The sequence below is a fragment of the Acipenser ruthenus genome, chromosome 10 (assembly GCF_902713425.1).
Source record: "Acipenser ruthenus chromosome 10, fAciRut3.2 maternal haplotype, whole genome shotgun sequence".
NCBI lineage: Eukaryota > Metazoa > Chordata > Actinopteri > Acipenseriformes > Acipenseridae > Acipenser > Acipenser ruthenus.
This window is the reverse complement of record NC_081198.1, coordinates 26,428,254-26,449,936: the sequence shown is the minus strand read 5'-3', so window position 1 is coordinate 26,449,936 and position 21,683 is coordinate 26,428,254. Positions and strand designations below refer to the sequence as shown.

Sequence of the window (21,683 nt, the reverse complement as noted above, 5' to 3'; positions counted from 1 at the left end):
ACGCCATTCCTGTTTTGATTTCATATGTGAATAGCTGAGAAGTAGAGGAAGATTTCATTTGCTCTAAGTATTTGTCTAACTTGTTGGGAAAGTGGTCAAAACTGCAGTTATTTCTAAAAGTTCACAGAAAACGTAGTTGGTGCGGTTACTAAAACAGGTGTACCTCTTGATTGGTAAAAGTTATTTCTGTTTTGATTTCAGATTTGAATAGCAGAGAAGTAGGGGAAGATTCCATATGCTTTAACGGTTTGTCTTACATGTTGGGAAAGTGGTCAAAGTAACTGATTTGTGTCAAAAGTTACATCGTTTACAGTAAATAGAATGTTGGAAGTCTGGGAGTTTTTAAACAATGGGCAGCTTTAGAATGTTGAAATAAGTCCCATTAAAGTGAATGATGGACAAAAAAGGACAAAAAGCTTAATAGTTTAAAAAGTATACAATATATCAAAAAGTTGTATACAAGCACAATATTCCAGACCGGTCTACACGTTTTAAAGTTTGAACGGCGTTTTTAGCTTAAACGGTGTAAGAGGAGTAGCATGCCAAATAATAATAATAGAAGTAGTAGTAGTATGTCGAAGATTTAAAGTGGGGACTCTTGCTTCACAAGCCCCACAAATTATCCCAGGTTTAAAAGGCATGTCTTATGGAGACAGGCTAAAAGAATTGAATCTATTCAGTCTTGAACAAAGAACACTACGCGGTGATCTGATCCAAGCATTCAAAATTCTAAAAGGTATAGACAATGTCGACCCAGAGGACTTTTTTGACCTGAAAAAAGAAACAAGGACCAGGGGTCACAAACGGAGATTAGATAAAGGGGCATTCAGAACAGAAAATAGGAGGCACTTTTTTACACAGAGAATTGTGAGGGTCTGGAACCAACTCCCCAGTAATGTTGTTGAAGCTGACACCCTGGGATCCTTCAAGAAGCTGCTTCATAAGATTCTGGGATCAATAAGCTACTAACCAAACAACTAACTTTACTGCTATACTACTTGCAAATGTTGTAAAATGGAAGGACAAACTTTGTGGTGTGAAAGTTAGGGCGTCTGCATTGCAAGCTGCATTGGAAGCATGTCTTGGGTTCGATTCCCAAACAGGGTTTATATTGCAAACTTAAAAAAATAAAAAAAATAATGTATTTTATTTGTGTAACACATTTTTAATGTGAAAAAAATTTAGTTGATATGAACGACACTTGCATCAAACATACGTAGTTTTGCACACATAACTTTAACGTGTGTATATGTGTATATATATATATATATATATATATATATATATATATATATATATATATATATATATATATATATATATATATATATATATATATATATATATACAGACATGCTCAAATTTGTTGGTACCCTTACAGCTCATTGAAATAAGCCAGACTGGAATTTGCTAAAATGCATATTGACAAGCCACAATCCTTCTGGGAGAATGTCCTTTGGACAGATGAGTCAAAACTGGAGCTTTTTGGCAAGTCACATCAGCTCTATGTTCACAGACGAAAAAATGAAGCTTTCAAAGAAAAGAACACCATACCTACAGTGAAACATGGAGGAGGCTCGGTTATGTTTTGGGGCTGCTTTGCTGCGCCTGGCACAGGGTACCTTGATTCTGTGCAGTGCACAATGAAATCTCAAGACTATCAAGGCATTCTGGAGCGAAACGTACTGCCCAGTGTCAGAAAGCTCTGTCTCAGTCGCAGGTCATGGGTCCTCCAACAGGATAATGACCCAAAACACACAGCTAAAAGCACCCAAGAATGGATAAGAACAAAACATTGGACTATTCTGAAGTGGCCTTCTATGAGTCCTGATGTGAATCCTATCGAACATCTATGGAAAGAGCTGAAACTTGCAGTCTGGAGAAAGCACCCATCAAACCTGAGACAGCTGGAGCAGTTTGCTCAGGAAGAGTGGGCCAAACTACCTGTTAACAGGTGCAGAAGTCTCATTGAGAGCTACAGAAAACGTTTGATTGCAGTGATTGCCTCTAAAGGTTGTGCAACAAAATATTAGGTTAGCGGTCCCATCATTTTTGTCCATGCCATTTTCATTTGTTTTCTTATTTACAATATTATGTTGAATAAAAAATCAAAAGCAAAGTCTGATTTCTATTAAATATGCAATAAACAATGGTGGATGCTAATTACTTTTGTCAGTTTCAAGTTATTTCAGAGAAAATTGTGCATTCTTCGTTTTTTGTGGAGCGGTACCAACAAATTTGAGTACGTGTGTGTGTGTGTGTGTGTGTATGTGTGTGTATATATATATATATATATATATATATATATATATATATATATATATATATATATATATATATATATATATATATAAATAAATAAATTAGGGCTGCTCCGATTAACAGATTAATCAGACCGATTAATCAACTAATGAATTGATCCGAGATTAATTTTTTCACAATTTAATTGAGCAGAATTTTTTTTTTCAGATTTATAAAATGTCACACATCAGCACTGACTGCTTACCCGCCCTGATCAAAGTATCATCAACGTCAGTCATGTAGACAGCGCCAATGCAAAAGGCTACGGCAAGTGTTTTTACAATTTTTTTTAAAAAAGAGAGATGTCTCTTTTCACTGCTGGAAAGGGCGTTTAATAGGAATAAAATAGAACACTATTTCAAAATTGGTAAAAGTGCTGCTGTGACAGATATAAAAAAGTCTGCATAGAGATAAAAAAAAAGCTTGCATCGGACGGGTGACAACATTCTTTGGAACTAAACAATGAAACGCTCCAACACATTATGGAAGTACTAGTACAGTTGTGTGCAGTTTAACTTCTGTGTTCTACTTTTCAGTTTTAGTCTTCATTTATTTGAGCAAATGAAAACAACGTATATTTTTTTGTTAGTTTTATTGTAAACCCGCAATCACTTGTAAATTACCCGACAATAATACTGTAGTGAATTAGGTATACAATTTATTTAAATATAAATTAGTCTCTAGGTGCCCTGTTTAAGAACATCCAAATGTTAATAACTGAGACATACCATAATAGTTCGGAGGGATCATGTAGAACTCGGATTACCTAAGACAATAACCGACATTCACAAAGCGTGTCAGAAATATAAAACAATAGTTTATTTAAGATAAAAAGCGGTGCATGACTAATCTAATATTACAGAAAGGAAAGGCTATTGGTTAGAGATATGCATGAATAGCATACAGTTCATTGATCTCATAGCCAAACGATTACAACCACCATAACATTAGCATACATGGTTAATATACTAATATTAAATATGGCTTACCACAAAAGTGTTTACTTTGCATTAGTTTTTTCTCGTGGTAATCGATCATGTCAATATGCACGAGAATTAATTCAACTTCCCATTCAGAACGGAATCCAACATTCCAGTACCTAATTTAGCAACTTAGTTTTACCGTGTTAATTTAGTTTAGATGTGATGTACCAAACTTATAATATGTTATCAACCTCAATTGATTATATATTCAAATTAACTAGAAATGGGGCAATGATCAAATTCTCTGCATTTATGAGGCAACTCCTTTGAGTTGCACATTTCAACAAACATTTCTTACACACTCTAAAACAGGACGTTATATTCTATTCCTAGAACAGTTTATCCACTTAACTTGATAGCATTTGCTTCAGTTACTTTCTCGAGTCATAAAGTATTTAATATTAGATATGTTGAATACTTATCGATTTCCATATAAAGAAGTCAATCTGTGTTGATGAACACTGCAGCTCTTTTGGATCTGAAGTCCCAATGAAAGAAGATGGTACTTTGCTTGAAGCACGCATTGTTGCTTCAGCTCACAATAAACAAATAGTTATTTTCAAATGGAGGTCAGCTTGTTGATCTCCAAGTCTTGCAGTATTATCGTTGTTGGCAGTTTTCCAACTGGAAATAGTTCCGTTGATCAGACGTAACTCAGTTCAGATAATACGTTGCAATTGGAAAGTTATATAGTTCGTCGAAGTGTTCTCGTTGCAATTCTTCTGTACGACTAGTAGTACATGACCTTAGGTCCAGCTGCTGGCTATGCTTCCGTTTACTGTATCAGTCTCTTGTAGGGCAAAGAGCTATGGCTCTCTTCAAAGCTGATTTTAGCCACTCTTCAGAACATTGTTTCTTCCTTGCCTTCCGTGAATTCGAGCACTTATGCTCCCATGATTCAGAAACTTTCTTCAGAGCAGTTTAGCTTCCATTTCGTTCCTCTGAACTCCAAGCCACTTCTAGCGGGTGGAGCTCACTGCTTTCTCTTGCCTGGAGCGCTGTTCCTTTTGGGGGGCACACTTCTAGTGTTGGGAGCTCATGGGAAGTTCTGTCATGGGGCAAACTCCAGCGTTTCTGAAAGTCGCTCGGCTGGTTTTGTTGTCCTGACTTTCACCCTGTGATTGGTTAGTTTGGTTATTTTGGGCTATGCCCAAGTCCATGTGGGGTGTTTCTCATTGGTTGTTCTCATTCAGAAACAGCCCATTGTTCTCAATTGGTACGTGGCTTCGCCCCCTGTCGGCTGGAGTTATGAGATGGTTCCTGTCTTAGGTGTCAAAGCGCCAGAACTGTCTGGCTTACGGCGCCGAAATTGTCATTTAGCGATCGTGAAGATAAGCCATTTGTTGAGCAGTTTGTTTATGACTCTCTTTAAAAGCATTTTTTTGTCATTGGGGGGTGTTTGTGACCAGAAACCAAGAAGCTGCAGAATGGTGTAAGATTCCCCTCTGTATATTTCAATTCTGTTTCTTTTATACACAGAATGATATTATGACCTCCTCTGACGCTACAATGCAAATCTGTAGTGCAATAATAAGCCTACTGAGTATCTTTCTAAACAGTGGGTTTATATTTAAACAGAGATCTTTTCAATGCTGAAACGGGAGTTACTAGGAATAAAATAGCACAAGGTTTCGGAATTGCAATGCGCCGCTGTGACAGATTAAAAAAAAAAGTCTGCATCACAGATAGTATACAGTGAGTAACGTACGGTATACATTTATGTACTGTACTCCCAACGCATTAATGTAAGTGCACAATGTAACGTCTGTTCTACTTATATTCTATTAATGTCTAGTATTGTTTTGAGTGCCGTTAAGTACGAGAAACTGGATTATTTTCTTAGGGATTTAAATACTTTGAGTTGTTCATACCACTTTCTTCCTGATATTTGATATTTTGATGACGTGATTCAATTCATTGTTAATTTAGTAATTGGATTTGGTTTTCGTTCCTTTGTTACTCTTAGTTCAAATGTTTGTCTCTTGTATTGGGGGAATGTTGCAAGTTTCTCACAGTTTGAAATCCATCATACACAGACAAAAGTGTCTAAGTGAAGCTAGTAGCGAGGACTGTGTTTTAGATGTAGAACATGAAAGTGGCATGAGAAATGCAAAAAACAAAGGATAGTAAAGTTATTGATCGTTTTGCCAAAGCTAAAACACACAAAGATCTAAATATCTACTCAGGCAATGTGTAGGTGAGCTGGAACTAAGCTTGTTTGAACAATGGTTAAAAAGAAGCAGCTCTGCCTGGGTGTTATTAGCTACTTGTTGAATTCAGATAAAACAGAGGTTATGCTAGTGGGCTCACAGAACCAACTAAAAGGAAATGTGGGATTACATGAGCTTTAACCCTTGTAGTCTCTCATCAAAACTTAAACTAGGAATTAAGAGTTTGGGAGTCATCTTTGATTGTGATCTCTCATTTGAGAATCATATTAGGGAAGTTACTAAAGTATCTTTTTACCATTTGAGAAATATAGCCAAACTTAGACCAATTATTTCTGTATCTGATGCCGAGAGACTAATACATGCCTTTGTTTCATCTAGAATTGATTATTGTAATGCACTTCTTTCTAGTGTCCCAAAACGTGTGGTATCCTGCTTGCAGCTTGTTCAGAATACCGCCGCTAGAATTCTGAGTTTTGGCCTCTTTACTGGCTCCCTGTGCAGTATAGAATTAATTTTAAGATTTTGCTGTTACAAGGCCCTGAATGGATTAGGCCCTGAACTGTTGCTTGATTTAAAATAAATACAAATAACAATAAATAATATATTGGCATTTACTTGAACAACATAGCTTGAAAGTAAAAGGAAAAGAGTAGCCTAATGTTGAAACGGAAAATCACTTTGGTTTAAAAATTACACACACAAATGGTTTTGGATATTAATTTTATTAATGCAGATTTAGCACAAACTGACACCACTTCTTTAGGAGAATTAGCACGAGCTACTATATGAAATCTGAAGCAGTTTACCTTTTTGGCTGGTGCTTGCTTTAAATTAAAGTACGACTACTTACTGTAGAAATCACATTAATGTTTATGTAGCACCCTGGACAAGAGTGAAAATTAACGTAGATTGTATACACTATTTAAGACTTTGTGTAATACTGTTGTAGCTCAATTTTGCATGTCGCCACTCCTATCGATGAGCAACTATACATCTGGTGAGTGCGCAGGAGTAAAAAGTTTCACAGTGAAAGCAAACACAGAGTTAACCCATTCATTAATGCCTACATTTTTATACTGTGTATCTATGTTTGCACCATGCCTTAGCACCCTAAAGGCCTGGACACACCAGCGCTATGCTGAGCTTCGAAGAAAATATGTCAAAAGCAATAGTCTTTGTTATTGGTTTTAGTGTACTATTTAAAAGCTCTTGTGTGTGTTGATGTAGCTAAATGTACATTATTTGGTGGCCTTTCCGTGAATTATTGTTTGAATTATTTTTTTTCCCCCCCACAATTCACCCGTGAAATGTACTAAAAATCATTGTGCCAAAATCGTTTCCTTAGTTATGTATTAGGAAAAAGTGTTTTAAAAAAAAAACAAAAAAACATTGCAGTTAAATGAGAAAGTGGTTGCTAATAATAAAATATTAAGATTACATTTGTTTGTCCTACTTGAAAATGAAAACAACTTAGTCATGCATGCAGTCACCAATTTTGCAGTCTTTCTTTGCTTGTCTGTATCAGAAAGTACAAACCTCAGAGCCCCAGTGTGACCATACTAGACTCGGACAGTGATGAGGAGTTGACCAGGAAAGCTGTCAGTCACAGCCGTCGACTCAGCGAAGACGACAGGACCGAGAAGGTAAGGCAGGAAATAGTCAACAGTGCTGAAAGATGGCAATAGTTTTTATTTGTATTACTTTTGTGGTGTTTTTTCTGTTTTAGAATGTGTTGTAACTGATCTTCAGAAAGCTGAGGAAAAAATGCTTCCGCCAATAATTGTATTTGTGATGTGTGAGTTCAACTGCCAGGCTTGAGCATGTCAGATCAGTCTTTGCTATGAATATGTACAGTTGCTATCTACCATTGTTAAGGACTTCACCATGTGGTGTTTTAATAGATTCATGAGTCAGATTATCACACCTGTGGGCTTTGATTTGATTTAAAAAATATATATATATATATTAGTGTTGTAAATCGAACCCTGATGTTGACATCGATTATCGTGCAAATTCTAACGACGATTATCGATCATTATCATGTTAAAATGCTTTAAAAAAAAAAAAAAAAAAAAAAATTTAAATTATAAATTAAATTCCCACACAAAGTAGAAAAAAACAAGGTTTGAAAACTACATTAACATTATGGCCTATTCCACGGCTGCAGAGATGTATTTTGCGTATCCGCTGCACATTTTGAGTTAGTAATACGCGGGTATGCTTTTTAGCAGAGATGATACGCAATAATACGTAATCCATATTTCGCTTATTGTCTATGATGTTGCCTGTAGTTAGAGAAAGTTTTGCATCTAACATCAGGGCAGGCCTTAGGGCAAGGCAAGCAAGATAGATTAACCAATCAGGTTTTGAGTTTAGTTACGTGATAGAATAACCAATCAGCTTTTGAGTTTAGTTGACTATCCAACTGGGTTGACTGACAAATTCCTACCACCCAGTTTCTTTGTATAATCACTGACATTCTACTGTAGCCTATCAGGCTTTGTTGAGCTGACTCGCTTGTGTTCCAACTGCCAGTTTTGGACACACTGGAGGGAGTGTGAAGTACTGGGACTTGTGAGAATTATTTCAAACTGGCTACGGTACCTTTTGTTTTTTAATTATTGCATTAGGTATGCATTCATTTTTGTCTGGGGGGAAAAAACCCACTTGAGTTTAAAAAAAATAATAATAATGTGCTCGGTTTAGATAACTGCATCGCATGAAAAGAAAATACAGCTGAATGAGGATTTTACGAGAATGGCGAGGGAGTAAGTACACACATTTATTATAATAATATCAAGGAGGCTGTGTGGTCCAGTGGTTAAAGAAAACGGCTTGTAACCAGAAGGTCCCCGGTTCAAATCCCGGCTCAGCCACTGACTCATTGTGTGACCCTGAGCAAGTCACTTAACCTCCTTGTGCTCCGTCTTTCGGGTGAGACGTAATTGTAAGTGACTCTGCAGCTGATGCATAGTTCACACACCCGAGTCTCTGTAAGTCGCCTTGGATAAAGGCGTCTGCTAAATAAACAAATAATAATAATAATATAGTACAATATTTAAGTTTAATATTCTGTTTTTGGCTCGTTGTCCCGCTTTTCACAAACACCTGTTACCATACAGGGATGTCAGTAAAATTCGATTTTATAAAAATGAGCACAGCATTAACATTGTTAATGTGGTTAAGGTACGTAAGGCTTCTGTTTACTTTGCAAGTAGTGTACAATTACATTGTAGATAAATGCCATTTCATTGTGCTTTAAACAAGTCATAAATGGCTGGTTTGTGATTTTATATTGAAGTTCAGTAAGATCATTAATGTAGCATTATGGATTTTGTTAACGGTAAAATATTTTTTTTATGCAAGGACTGGGAATCACCGACCCACATAAGTGTAATCCATTTTACCCTCCTGTCTGGATCAGCAGGAATCCTGTAGAAGGAAACTTTATATTTCTGTCCAGAACAAAAGAATCGGGCATTACTGCAATGTTACTGCGCTAGGCGTTTTGGTCATCTTCTACAGTAATGCTGACTGTGAAAGAGTGTTCAGCTTGGTGACCAAAAACAAAACCCAACACAGAGCCAGCCTGAGCACAGACATGCTAAGTTCACTGGTAACGCACAAAGTCATGATGTCAGCGAAGCAGCAAGTGTGTCACACACAAACCTTTAGTGACACCTTGCTCAGGAAAGCCAAGTCAGCCACCTATGAAGCTAAACATTCAAGATCTGAAAGTGCAGTTTGACCTGTTGGATTCCTTTCTTTTCCAAATAACTCACTTTGTGGATAGCTATTACATTTGGTGCTGACTCAGTGACTATTTACAAGTTATTTTCTTCCTTTTTTGAAAGTGCTTTGTTTCTCCGTTTTAGAAGCTTATACATTTCAATTTGTTTTGACAGTAAAGAAAATACAAACATATTACAAAAATGGCTATCTTCTGTACTTGGTATGAATTAAAAAGGTTTCATCTATACTAAGGTAAACAAAATTAAATTTAAACTGAAACAATCATAGCTAATCTCATTATTTTTTTTACTGAAAAATTCATACTCAAAACTCACCAGAGTGTAGCATTTAACTGTTTTATACCCTAAAACAATTCTGGAGGGGAAGCCCCTTGGACTCTTTCTGCATGAAAGAGTGCTACTCCAAAAAAAATGTCAAGGTTGGCAGGTCTGCTTTCCTGCAACGGAAACGATCTAATTTGAGTACTTTCACCCTGCACTGAAATCCAATTAAGTTATGCGTATCACATCAGGTTCCTGGTGTGATTTATACACTTGTTTCAATTTCAAAAAGAAAACTGGACAGGATTTATTGATTGACACTTAACAGCAGCCAATAACCACTCTGGGCTCTCCTCACTGATTTGGTAGATCTGGGCATCTGGGGCGGGTTTAGTATCCTAGGATACTGATATTGTTAAGCAAGTGAACGTTTTGTGAGTGTCCAAAATGAATTAAAAAAAACTACAATAATTACTGCAGTGGATCGTGTACAGTAATTTTGCATTCTACTGGTGGCAAATTATTTTGTACAACCTGCCATGTTTCATTGGATCACATACGTTGAGCTACGATCCAGCGGCATTTAGACTCGGACAGCAATCAAAAACGAAAAACGTTGCAGATAACAAAGCCGGTTACTCTTGATCTCTGCATCATTGATGTAACTTAAAAAAGGATGGTGAGTAAGTAGATTCAAGAAACTGCACAGAGTCCTTTTCTTCAGTCAGTTGTTAGGTTTATTGAAATATGCAGGGAGCCTGGTCCCAGGTACAGGACACAGAATACTCGTTCTTACAATTGTTGCATGACATTAAATACCCTTCTGCATAGGTGTCTCTCTCCTCCTCTTTCTCTGACACTTAACCAATAGAAAAGGTACAACTCATTATCATTATGTGTGTGTGTGTGTGTGTGTGTGTGTGTGTGTGTGTGTGTGTGAAGATCTCTGAACTCAGTGCAGTCTTCAGACCCTAGTGCCCCAAAGGTCCATACATCTGTTTTTTGTCATCTTCCTTGTTCCTATCTCTTAGACACTTTGATCTCAGTGGCACTATCTCTTTGGATCTCTCTGAAGTCTTAGAGCCTGGTTCTTTGGTCCCCTTGAAAATTAGCTTTATGACCCCGTCATAAACCAGCTGTATTTTCTAAGCAAAAACCTGTTAACTAGTTTTATAGCCCAGTGGACTCCCGAAGAGCAAACTTCTTTCATGTCAGGGCTGGAGATCAAAGGACTTGTTTATACAGCCGTGTGCTGCTGGCCAGCCATTTGCTTTGACACAAATGAATCTTAACTTCTCTACCATATTGCAGCCTTCATCTATCACAGCAGTGCTTGCATTTTTGGAACTAACAGCTTTTTCTATCCAATGTTAAATCACTTTTCAGAAAAATAACATGAATACAGCCGTCATTCCTCATGCGTAGCAAACTGCTATTCAATACTTGTTCCATGTTTTCCAACAATCATCATCCTGTATTTGCTCACAGATGAATATTCTCAGTAACGTTTTAAGCAACAACACAGATTACGTTCTTGACAGTAAATTAATATATACAAGACACGTGTTTTAATTTCATGGAATATTTGATTTCATTAAAATATCGATTTATCGGGTACCAATCGATAAATCGATTTATTTATCATTGCAATCCTTATATATAAATATAATTAGGGCTGTCAATCGATTACATTTTTGATCTGTTAATTTATGGGCATTAGTTGATCATCGGTAGATTAATCCACGCACATTTTTAATAAAGGTAATGATATCATAGAGGAGTGCTGCCCAAACACGGTGCTGGAGAGCCCCTATCCAGTAAGATTTGTAGGTCACCCTAAATCGCTAATATCTAAAGACTGGGAACACATGGAAGTTATTGATCAATTAAACAAATAACTTGTTCATTTAAGGGAACTCTGGTCATTGGGCCAGTTTACATGCTGGGCAAATGTCATGACTTGTTTACTGTAATGACTTATTTAAGGTGGTAGGGTCTGGATTACAATTTGTTAGTTTTGGTTTATGTTTAGTTTATGTTTGAATACAAATGTAATACATTATACAACAATCAAATACAACATGAAGTTTCAAAACAGGAATTGTTAAATTAAACAAACCAAGACTATCTAAAATTATAATTCAGCCGTACCACCTTAAATAAGTCATGACATTTTCCCAGCATGTAATGCAGGCCATTGAGGGCTGAAAAGGGTAGTTCATTTTTTGTACCAAATGATCTCTAAATGACTTCATTTAATAAATCACCTGCTTAACTGATCACAATGAAATTGTTCCAGGTGTTAAGAAATTGATGAAAGGTTACCTATAAAACCTGCTGGATTGGGGGTCTCCAGGACGTTTGGGCAGCACTGTCATAGAGGCTGTCCTGCATAGTAATATTTAAAAATAAATAGAATTAAAAAAAAAAAAATGCTTTTAGAAGCACGTTTTCACAGAACATCGGTTGTTTACGCAGCTACATACTTGGCTTCTTTCTTGTACTTCTGCATCTAGCAGAACCTGAGGCACTGAAGAGATTAAGCCATTTGGAATCTTGTTACAGGTACCCGAGAATACGGTGGCTATTGACAAGTGATTGCTTAACATGCTGTCAGTCAGAAATCAGAGAAAGTAATTCCACAGATTTACCTCTGTTTGAAGAATTGGTGCCTTCATAAGTTCAGGTACATCTGGTGTATACCTCCATTTTTTCTGAGAAAATTCTTGAAAATTGATTTGTAACCAAATTGAATACAATGTCTCCATTGTCATGACATTTTGTTTAATTTGTAAAAAGCAATTAGAAATATTACTTTGAAGTTCTCCATATAATTCTGAATAACTGTCTCTATAATAAGCAAAATTCAGCGTGTTGCGTATTGTAATGCAGTGTTTCTCAACCTTTTTTGTAATAACGCCCCTTAAGGATCAGCTGAGCTTAGTCATCACTCCCTTGCCACAGAAAAAAAATATATATATATTAACAATGCCATTTAATTAACATCAGTTATTAGTTACATTTAATTCCACAATTTCCAAGAATTACAGAGAAATAATTAATAAAACAAAAATCATAAAACCCCAGTCACTGGTATAATCAACATGTAGATACATATATAAAATGTTTACTATTATGGAATATTGCCGACATATCTTTGCTTGCGCCATGGTGTGGATAACAGTAAGAGATGTGTGAACCGGTTCCTTTGAAATCAGGTACCCGGTTCCTGCTTTGGAATCGACGAACCGGATACAAATATCAGGCATCCGGTTCCAGTGAGTACTAGTATGTTTTTAGTAAAACTGATTATTAAAACATGAATTTCTGTCAAATACATTTGATAAATGTAATTGACACGTTTACACTGGGGGGGGGGGGGGACGACGACAATAAATAATTTAAAATTAATTTTGTAAGTATAATTTATATCAATTAGTAGATCTGATTTATTCGGCAGTATGCTGTTAGATAAGATGATGTGACTATCGCTTTAGAGCCGATATATTAGCCACAAAATATAAGCCTAACAAAAATGCATAATTTAAAATGACTTTTGTACGTATAATTTACATTAACATGTAGATCAGATATATTTGACAGTATTATGCTATTTAAGGGAATGTGAATATCGCTGTAATATATATTAGCAGCAAATAAATAATTTAAAATGAATTGTATGATTGTACATTTCTGATTGTGTATTTCTGTTTGTGTAACAAACGTTAACTAGCAAAATGTGTTACGTATTAACATTATTCTGCATTTCTGGAGGTGTTTTTGTTTTGGGAAGCACTACAGTATGGACAGCAGGTATGCAAGCGATTGTCCAAAAGTTAAAGCATGAGTTTCAAACATGGAAAAAATTAAGCTCCATGCTGCGATTACTAACTAGGCCACGCTGCACATCAATCACACGATGTAAAAACGTTGCTTATACAGTATTATTATTTTATATTTGTTCTTTCATTTATTTTTACATACACTGCTTTGTATATTAAATAAATTAAAAATGAATAGATCGGATATATTCGACAGTGTGACGCTACATAAGGGAATGTGAATATCGCTGTAATATACTGTATATTGGCAACAAATTATACTTGCCAACATTTGGAAACTGTTCAGCGGGACACTCATCTCCGGGGGGGGGCGGGGCATACGCATCATATACATGGGAGGAGTCATACGTAAAAAATACTCATTATCATATAATAGACGTATCCCCCCCCCCCCCCCCAACTCAACACGACACGACTATCATGACAGTAAAAATAGACATAATGAATAATAAAGCGTTCTTAGCTTTTATATAAGTTAGTGATCAGTAATGGGACTTTCTTCCTATGCATCGGGACGCATTTGCTAGGAAATCGGGACTGTCCTGACCATATAGGGACTGTTGGCATGTATGACAAATACGTAATTTAAAAGTGTTACATATTTAACATTATTTTGCATTTCTGGAGGTGTTCTTGTTTTGGGAAGCACTAATGTATGGACAGGTATACGAGCGATTTTCCAAATGTTAAAGCATGAGTTTCAGTCATGGAAAAAATTGAGCTCCCTACTGCGATGGTGCACATCAATCACATGATGTACTTGAAAATTGTTGCTTATACAGTATTATAGGAGGCTGTGTGGTCCAGTGGTTAAAGAAAAGGGCTTGTAACCAATAGTTATTATTTAGTATTATGTGCTTTGTTTCATTTATTTTTACATACAGTACTTTGTATAATTAGGACAGAAAACGAACAGAAGACTGGTTATCTTCATGCATGTATTTCAATTACAAGTTTGGGAAGAAACAGTACATTAATTAGTTAAACTAAGGAGTTAACGTCTTTGCTAAACCGTGGTAAATACGTGTAGTTCAATACCAACCAATATAGCTATTGTAAGAAAGAGAGATCATACAGTATATGTAGGCTACTGTAGATCAGCATGATTTTAAAAATGGTAAATTCCTGTAATGCAACAACCATTGTAAGACATAATGAGCAATCATGTCTACCATGGCATACGTTTTTCATTTCTGTATTTGTCCTATCAAAAGGATTTGACAGGTTCCTTTTTTTTAACATAGTACAAATCTTATCCCTTAGTAATACTATATATTACTGCAAGGAATACAATTGTCACGTTTACGAAGAATATGGCATTTATGTTAATGCATTGTGTGCAAACAACATGAGAGATTTTTTTTAGTTCCCAACCTGAGTACACGACACAATTCCTTACTTAAAAAAAAAAACTTTTGTCTGGCTATTTGTGGTTAATTTTCTTCACCCTATCCCAATTTAAAAACCACAACCCTAAACCTAGAACCTTTTTTAAATAAAAATAATTGTATGTGTAACAATAAATGTTAATGCTTAAGACATGCAGACAAATCAAGGTACTGTATATACTATTCATTTTTTTTTTTAACTTTCAGTGTAGGCCTACGTTTTGCCACGTCTAAACTGTAGTAAAGTTACAGTAATATTAAAATGTAAAAATACGACCTTGTCATACTAATATGATGGATGCAGCATGTCATCAGATTATATTACTGAAACATTTTAATTGATTAAAAATGGACAAAATGGACGTGTAAAATCGTTTAATATATAAATAAATCTCCGCGATCACACAAAAACTACATCAGATTGACACTGATGTTATAGAAACATAAAAAGACAGAGGTTTAAAACAGTTTACCATAGAAACAGTCGTCGATCACGCATTTTAAAGTTAATACGAAAAGACAGTGGCACGAACACGCACCAACATACACAGTCTAGTAAATAAAACGGCCAGATAAAAATAAAAAGGCATGCAGTGAACCTCCCCTTTAATCAAACTGTAGCCCGCCTTACTTTTGTCTACTTTTGCCTTACTGCGCTTGCGCGATCAACATATTTCCCGGTCAACGTATTTCCTTCGACACCGGAATCGAAATACCCAGTTCGGAACCGATTCCAAAAATCTCCTCAAATGCACATCACAAGGTAGCAATAAGAATAAACTATGAAATTCAGACGTGTACCATAACATGACAACAGGCATAAATTGAACGTCTGCTTCATTCTGATTGGACCATATTAAATTTGTACGACAAATCTGATAGCACAAATAGCAGTGACGTTGCTGCGTAGCAACACACATTTCTGACTTGATGTTTACACGATCTTGTAGTGCAAGTCTGCGAGTACATCACTGGCACATTGTGTGTAAGTAGTTAATCAACATTTTGAAATAAGTTTCCTTAAAAATGTAAATAAGGAAACACAATGCCCCCTCCCCCCCCCCCCCCCCCCCCTTTTTGTTTTTTTTTTGCTTTTTTTTTTTAAAAAAAACCGCCCTCTTGGATGTAAACGCCCCCCCTTTGGCTTCAGAACGCCCGCTGGGGGGTGGTATTGCTCCCGTTGAGAAACAACATTGTAATGTCTTGCTGTAAATTAAAGGCGCACATACAGGGGCCACGACCACACCCCCTGCCCCTGCTGCTATGCTGTCTCTGCCTGCGTTCAGAGCAATATAATGTATTTTATTATTTTTTGAAAAAGCTTGTAAACCAGCAGGGATTGCTTCTCCACATCATGCAACAGCAAACCCTACTGGCCAGACACCAAGCACATTCATAGTGGATAAAAAGCAGGGCTGGTCTTTGTTCTCCAGGATCGGTAGCCCGCCCACTTCTCCTCAGGATTGCTCGGCGTAAAAGCGATTCTGGCTTTAGGCTTGTGAGATCGGAGGACGCTCATACACCCTAGAACATCTGTGCTGTGTGGAGAGAAAAAAAAAACATAATTGGACATTCCAAATGGGGGGTGGGGGGGTATAAATACAAATAATAATTGGTCACTGTGGAATGGTAGTGGGCAATTCACTGACACAGAGCACTTTATTTATAACACTGCTCAGGCACACTGATTTTTATTTTTGCCACAAGGTGGCACTGTGGTACTGCTCCAGAGCACAACCTAATACCAGCAATGGTAAAAAGGTTGGCAGGTCGTAGTGCACACGCAGGTGCTCAAAATAATAATGAAAACAAAAGGCGAAAGAAACAAGGGAAAATAAAACACAGTAATAAAACTACAGCAAGAAGGAGACTGATCAGAAAGGCTATCAAGAGGCCAATGGCAATTTTGCAAGAGCTACAGGCTTTTATGGCCAAGACTGGTCAAAGTGTGCATGTGACAACAACATCCCAAGCACAAATCTGGCTTGTATGGTAGGGTGGCAAGAAGGAAGCCATTACTCAAGAAAGCCCACCTTGAATCCCGTTTGAAGTATGCAAAAAAACTCAGGAGATTCTGTAGCTATGTGGCAAAAAGTTTTGTGGGCCGACAAAACTAAAATAGAACTTTTTGGCCTAAATGCAAAGCACTTTGTTTGGCACAAACCCAACACAGCGCATCACCCAAAGAACACCATCCCTACTGTGAAGCATGGTGGTGGCAGCATCATATTATGGGGATGTTTCTCATCGGCAGGGACTGGGGCACTTGACAGGATAGAAGTGAAAATGAATGGAACAAAGTACAGAGAAGTCCATGAGGAAAACCTGCTGCTCTCTGCAATAAAGCTGAAACTGGGACGGATGTTCACCTTTCAGCATGACAACGACCCAAATCACACAGCCAAAGCTACACTGGATTGGCTAAGGAACAAAAAGGTAAATGTCCTTGAGTGGCCCAGCCAGAGCCCCGACCTAAATCCAATCGAAAATTTTGTGGCATGACTTGAAGATTGCTGTCCATCAACGCTCCCCAAGGAACTTGACAGAGCTTGAACAGTTTTGTAAAGAAGAGTGGTCAAATCTTGCCAAATCTAGGTGTGCAAAGTTGGTAGAGACCTATCCCAACAGACTCACAGCTGTAATTGCTGCCAAATGTACCTCAGGGGGGTGGAGACTTATCCAATTATGATCTTTCAGTTTTGTATTTTTAAAATAATTTTTTTTCTCAATAAAAACTTTTTTCCCTTTTAACTGTGGAGTATGGTGTGTAGATAAGTGGGGAAAAAAATCCTCATTTAAATGCATGAAACTGAGACACTGACACAACAAAATGTGAAAAAAGTTAAAGGGGGTGTGGACTTTCTATAGGCACTGTATATAAAGGATAGAAATGACAAATCTTGGTGTTATAATACATTTACACACTACTGTGTATATAATCCATGTTGCCATGGAAACAGAACGCTATATTGAAAAAATGTCGTTGTCCTTTTAATGTACATATACATGTGTGTGCAAAAAATATATATTACAGGATGCTGAGTGATCGATCGTGGTATGAGTGTTTTATTCGCTGCAGTGGTTCCTCCCAAGGTGAATAAAAAGTACCATGAATGATCATTCAGTATTTTGTTGAGACCACATGTATATTTTTTAAATAAATAGCAATAAAATGTGTACATTTTTTATATTAAATAAATTCAGGGATTATTTTACCTGGTGGATCTTTACTTTCATTGTCAACAGACGTTTATGGCCTCTTCAAAACAGTCTTTTTAGACAGAATCTTGAGCTGTCTGTCAATTTGCAGCCTCTCTGTTTCCTATCGTTAACGGTGTTAATGAAGGGCTACAGGCTGTTCGGGTAAGTCAGACGCAGGCAGATCAGTAACTGGCATTTCTTGACAAAACTCGTTCTCGGGGTCCAAATCAAAACAACTAATTATTTCAGATATTTTAAAGTTATTGTAAAATATATTGGTGGCGGTCTTGTTGAACTACCGAAGCACAGCTCTGCACTGAATTTCGGCATCACACCACTGGATTGGAATGGAAGAAAAAAATAATTTGAAACTTAAGTGGAATAACAAAAATATATCCCACGCTAGATATACCCACACTTATGGTATACATTTCTATAATATACAGTTTCTATGTCATGACACTCTCTGGTCGGCAGCTTAAAAAAAAACAATGGCAGCGTTAAACAAATTGCTACCATTATATATAGGGCTGTGTTCGAAGGTTTGTTCGCTAGCCAGGGATTCGAAGATTATTTTAAACCTCTGAAGGTTCGCCAGGCAGGTTCACGCACTGTATTTTTTTCCTGTTAACAGAAACTGTTTGACAATGATTGAATACTATAAATCACACAGTAAATGTCACTCACATGCAAAATCCAATCTTTTGATTTGTATAATGCATATTAAGTAAACAAAAGTTATTAAAATCCGCTACCAAATTGTATACGTAGCAACTCTACATGGCGCCGCTGCCGTGTATGGAGCAGGGAATAGTATTCAAAGCAGTGGGCTCGTACCTCTAGTGACTGTTTTGCTTCAGTAGAATATGTACAGAATACCAGGTGTACAAGATAGTGTAAGAGAAGTGCTATGGTAGAATATGTTTGAAACATACAAAATATACGTTAACACTAATTTTAATTTCGAAAACTGAGCACCATCCACCCCTCCCCGCTGCAGCTTGTGTTATCCAGAGGCAAACCTTTAATTTCTTCATTCTCCATCTCGACAGCAAAGCGTTTTATAGCATAAGGCATAACCAATCTATCTCTAGGGTCACTTGACAAGCGTAAGTTCATATTATTATTATTAGTATTAATATTTTTAGTAGTAGTAAAATGTAACTGATAACCTGCGTGGAACGGTGACTGTTAAATAAAGCTTTGTCTGCAGCAGTTGGTGCTGGTGCAATGCAAGTTTACTGTATATATCGCAAGCAGGCTCAATTCCGTGTAAATAAACAACATGTATTTATGTTTTTATTTAAATTATAAAAACATGATTTACTATTTTATAAAAGTATTTTTAAACTACATATGAATGTTGTATTCCAGTTACATGGATTACCTGTAAAATAATAGGATTTTCTATCAAATATAAACAAGAAGCTATGGTGACGTCACCAATAAACTATGCAAATGAGTACCATCGAAGGTTCGAACCTTCCTTCGGTAATGTGTTCCGAACCTTCGAAGGTTAAAATGTACCCTTCGTTGCAGCCCTAATTATATATCTTGTTACAACAAGCACAGTACAACAGAGAAGACATAATATGTTCATAATAAAGGCATGGACATTCAACCAAACTATGACAAAGAAGAATTTAAGGAGAATTTAATGAAAATGCTGTTACATAAGTAAAGAAAGGCAGTAGCAGAAATAGATGCTAAAATTCTCAAATTAGTTAACCACTTCAACTCCAGATGTAAAAATGAAACCCCTTCCCAGGTACCAGATTTTGAAAATAATAATAATGTTTTCAAACCTGTAATTGCTATTCAATTTTAACAATAAACCACAAATAAATGACCTAAACTGTGTTTCATTAACCCTTTATGCTGCTGTGTACTACATACCCATTCAATATAGAGAGAGAAACAGTTTTTTTTTTTTTTTAAAACAAAAACGCTGGTAATAATAATAATCAGTAAACGGTAATTTATCAAATAAAAATCAAACATCAAAACGTGTGCCATTATCGACTTGCTCTGTGCCATTTATTGAAATGTTCAATACAACAGAACCCGGGGTTGCCTTCGCAACTACTGCACATTTTTCTTATGTCTTTTCTTTAGTGTTCATTTTCGTAGCAGACCCTGCACCTTTTGTTGCAGTCTCTGCTTCCCTTGTGTTGGAGGGATAGTCACAAATGTGGGTACACAGCTACTTTGCGCAGGCATTGTGATGGATCTGGCTGCTGCATTGCCTGTACCCAGTGCTGTGTTTTGATAGTATTTCGTCACAGCACTGCCATTTCAAACCAAACAGCTTCCTGTTTGCAGCTGGCTTAACTGTAAAGTAGCTGCATGCTATTTTCTTTGTACAGTTTGTACTGTTCTTGGCTCCACATCCTCTTCATCTTCATTGCTGAGTAATAAAAAGTCAGCATCACTGTCGCTGGTATCGAAATCCTCCCTTTGCTCATTATAGAAAGTCCACGTACGTTGCCATGTTTAGCTTTCACTAAAAACTATATAAACTACAACTAAACAAGTAAAACTAATAATAAAACAAAAAATAATAATTTTAAACACTATATATATACTTGTAAAAGTTGAATGGCTTCCAGCAATATATCTGTCTTCTAAACGCCCACAGGTAGATTGGAATCGCTACATGACATGCAATTTGATAAGTGTCACCTGACCATGCCCTGACTTTGATTGCACATTCCACAGTACTTGCACTGCCTTAGAGAATGAAACCTGAAATGCTAGACTGAGAAACCGATCATAGAAGAGAATGGGAAACTTGACGTACACAGGTACATGCAAGTGGGTTTTCATTTAACGTATGTGCGTACGTCATGGTGTTGAAGTGGTTAATAGTTTCTAAGTCAGTCTGATTTCTTCCTTGGAGCTCCCACACAGTATCCAGATGGAGGTGTCTGGCTTCGAGGGTATGAACGATGAAGATGTGTTGGCAGCGGTGTTGGAGATGAGCCGACAAGAAAGCGCCCTGGCAGGATACCCTGCACCCTCTGAGGACGAGCCCACCAGCAGCCCTGACACAGGATTTGGGGAGGACCCCTTTGACACCGAGAGACCTCCACAAGCTGGTACTATAGGCCCTTTTAAGTGATTTAAATATACAATTATTTTTATAAAAATAAAAACAAGTGATCCGTACAATCCAGTTAAGTTCTCTCTTTTTTTTTTTTTTTTTATAAATAAGTTTATTACTGTAATAGAACAAGTGTCCCTTTTGGTAATAATTCATAAGGGGTATAATATGGATTATCTACTTCGCATTGTAAATTGCTCATTGTAAAAAGTGATTTATCAAATAGGTTTCCCCAGTGATCAGACTCCCAGTATTTATTTATTTATTTATTTATTTGTTAAATTGAGAAGGGGAAAAATTACGTTCAGCATTGTCTGCAACCTACAGCTTTGTATTGAAGACATTGTTGCAGCCCTATCCTGTTTGCCAAACTCAATAAATCCATGTTTTGTGCACAATTGTGTAATTTAGTGGCCCTGGCGCCGGACCTGGATGAGAACAAAGAGAATCAGACCCCAGAGGAGGTCCAGGGGGAGTTGAACTGGGTGCAACAGAATAGCCTGGAACATGAAAGGGAGGACCAGGAGCTGCAGCAAGCACTTGCTCAGAGCTTGCAGGAGCATGTAAGGGAACCTGTTCATTTAATAACCTGTTTCAATAGTCAGGCATCCTTGTCGGTGGAGCTAGATGGTTTTGTTAAGCCCCTGCCGTATCCTTTTCAACTCTTAATATCTCAAATCT

At 36.9% G+C, this 21,683-nt stretch overlaps 1 protein-coding gene across 4 annotated transcripts in view; it reads left to right on the top strand.

Annotated features, from left to right (window-relative positions):
* usp37 (ubiquitin specific peptidase 37) overlaps positions 1-21,683 on the top strand; it is a 54,253-nt gene that overhangs the window by 28,103 nt on the left and 4,467 nt on the right. For all 4 annotated transcript variants that reach the window (XM_034021449.3, XM_034021441.3, XM_034021432.3 and 1 more), the window contains 3 exons: positions 6,981-7,098; positions 20,799-20,997; positions 21,414-21,565. In XM_034021449.3, the coding sequence (XP_033877340.3) occupies positions 6,981-7,098; positions 20,799-20,997; positions 21,414-21,565 (469 nt within the window). The remainder of the gene's footprint in view (positions 1-6,980; positions 7,099-20,798; positions 20,998-21,413; positions 21,566-21,683) is intronic.